General features: G+C 39.4%; 1 protein-coding gene across 1 annotated transcript in view; it reads left to right on the top strand.

Moving 5' to 3' along the window:
* Positions 1–307: 307 nt before the first annotated feature.
* Positions 308–2500, top strand: part of LOC134181671 (multiple epidermal growth factor-like domains protein 6) — a 7187-nt gene continuing 4994 nt past the window's right edge. The window contains exons 1-5 of the mRNA XM_062648936.1: positions 308–391; positions 459–557; positions 1798–2041; positions 2094–2330; positions 2402–2500. The exon at positions 2402–2500 is cut by the window's right edge and continues 68 nt beyond it. Of these exons, the coding sequence (XP_062504920.1) occupies positions 370–391; positions 459–557; positions 1798–2041; positions 2094–2330; positions 2402–2500 (701 nt within the window). The 5' untranslated portion in view covers positions 308–369. The remainder of the gene's footprint in view (positions 392–458; positions 558–1797; positions 2042–2093; positions 2331–2401) is intronic.

The following is a 2500-nucleotide window of genomic DNA, read 5'->3' as shown; positions in this document are numbered from 1 at the left end:
CCAGTGTTAAAGATTATAGCGCGTAGAGCTTCTTTTGAACATAATGTTTTAATTAGCCAATCTGTTAGTTATTTTCATTAGCAACTCTTTACTAGACTGTGGTGTAGCAATGCTAAAATGACAGTAGCTAGATGTAGTATAGACGGTACAGTTAGTCTCTCCTGGGAGTTGTAATAAATAAAATTATATTGTTTAAAAAACCATATATATATATATATATATATATATATATATATATATATACTTACAATTATAAAAGTCATACAACTTGTGACTATGAATGTGTTGGTTGCAGCTGTGTGCTCGCCTACTTGCAAGAACTCAGGAACGTGTACAAGTCCAGATCAATGCCAGTGCTCGTCTGGATGGATGGGATCTACATGTACAACACGTAACGAATTTTGGCATAATTTAATTGTGTTTTCAGTGGTGGTGATATCTTTGTATGAACCTGGCAGCTAAATGTGATCCTGGGTGTGCTACAAATGGTGGAAACTGCACGGCTCCGTTTACCTGTGACTGTCCTGCAGGGCTCTCAGGTTCTTCATGTCAAACAGGCACGTATATTGATTTATTAAAATGCAAAATGCAGTCTCTTAATTTGCTGTCATATTTTGGAACATTTTGTATCATTGCATTGCATTTTGTTGAGTCTATCTACGTTTCGACGGCATTGATTTTAAAGGAAAAGTTTATATATATATATATATATATATATATGTATGTATGTATATGGAAGAATTTCCACACAGGCTGGATTGTCAAAGGGCGATTTATAGTTGATTTTTTACTGTGCCAAATAGTTAGTTAATAAGGCTGCTTTGTTTGTAGTTCACTTAGCAAAACACAGTACTAGGAACAGAGACACTGCATGACAGCAAACTTTTACAAATTGCTTACACTGACTGGGCAAACTAGTGTTTCAGTTTTTCCCTACAGATAAATGTACAAAATTAGATCTTTGTGGATTTGCATTTTAATGCTACTGTTTTGTTGTTGTCACGCTTGTCTTAACTCTGTTTGTTTATTGGTTGAGAATAAGACATTATGAGAAAGATAAGGTGCAGTAGTTCTAATGAAAGCCGTCCTTGTCATGTCTATCACCTTGATTTTTTGGAGAGTAGGTCTGACAGTTGACGTAACAGTCATAAATTCATTACAGCCATTGTATGTGACAAAAGCATCAGTCAGAGTCGGAGCTGCAGCAGAAGCAGGCGAAGAACAAAAAGATATTTACCATGAAGACAAAGTCCTTGCTGTCGGTGGTCTGTTTTTCCCTGGTGGTGAAACTTTGGGGCGCTGGTCTTTACGAAGCATTAAACGTATGAAAATCATTGCTTCTAAGACATCAGCAGTCAGTGCAGTGCGGCTTTACATTTTACCAAGCCTTTAAGAATCTGATGGAACAACTGTCTTCAACTATGGAAACTTAATGCAAGAATGATCCACAAGAGCATTCAGCTTCAAGTACAGGACGCTGATGGTTGGGGTGTACCTATAGCAGTGTGGAATTAAAAAGGAATTATTTTGGCTAGGACAAACTGAGTGTGGGTAGGGCATCATTTTGTATGGTTACATGTATCAAGAAGTCTTGCATACAGCTTTTGATAAGCTGTTACATATGACAACGATTAACCTATATGATATGGTTGTGTGCTACATAGGGATGTCCCCAATTATCTCAATGCTGTTGCATTCAAGGGTTTGTTTGTCGGGGATGTTAGTATTTGAAAAGAAATAATATATATCCTGATCATAAACATTTTTTCTTACTTATTCTGCACTTTGTATCTATAGCATGCAGTGGTGATCGATTTGGACCGAATTGTGCTCAGAAATGCTCATGCCAGAATGGAGCTTTATGCAACCCGGTTACAGGAGCATGTAACTGCACGGCTGGTTGGCAGGGAACAAACTGCGATCAGGCATGTCCATCAGGAACATATGGCCTAGGGTGCTCTTCTTGCACATGCAAGAATGGAGCATCATGTGATCGCGTCACTGGATTTTGCACTTGTCTTCCCGGATATTACGGAAAATCGTGAGTAAAGTATATCTACATTACTCAATACGCAATAGCAAGTGTGTTTTAGATGCGAGCATATCTGCTCTGCGTGGACGTTCGGTCACAATTGCAGCCACTCTTGTTTATGCGACAAGTCAAACACTTTCAACTGCAGCCATGTGAACGGTTGGTGTGAATGTCGACATGGCTGGAGAGGTGCGATTTGCATGGACACGTGCCCTGACGGTCTCCATGGGCCCAACTGCAAATTTAACTGTACATGTCAGAACGGCGGAACATGTGATCCCTATACAGGGAATTGCAGGTAAGAACACAACTAACATTGTAGGTATCTACAAACATGAATTTGGTCAAATGGTGGTTGAATGCGTTTAGCTGTCCTCCCGGGTTCATTGGTGACCACTGCGAGAAAACTTGCCCAGCAAATACGTACGGATTTGGATGTGAACAAAAGTGCAAGTGTGTTAACCATGG

The sequence above is a fragment of the Corticium candelabrum genome, chromosome 6, assembly GCF_963422355.1.
Source record: "Corticium candelabrum chromosome 6, ooCorCand1.1, whole genome shotgun sequence".
In the NCBI taxonomy this organism is placed as follows: Eukaryota; Metazoa; Porifera; class Homoscleromorpha; order Homosclerophorida; family Plakinidae; genus Corticium; species Corticium candelabrum.
The sequence above is the reverse complement of the archived record's forward strand: the minus strand, read 5'-3'. Positions and strand labels throughout refer to the sequence as shown.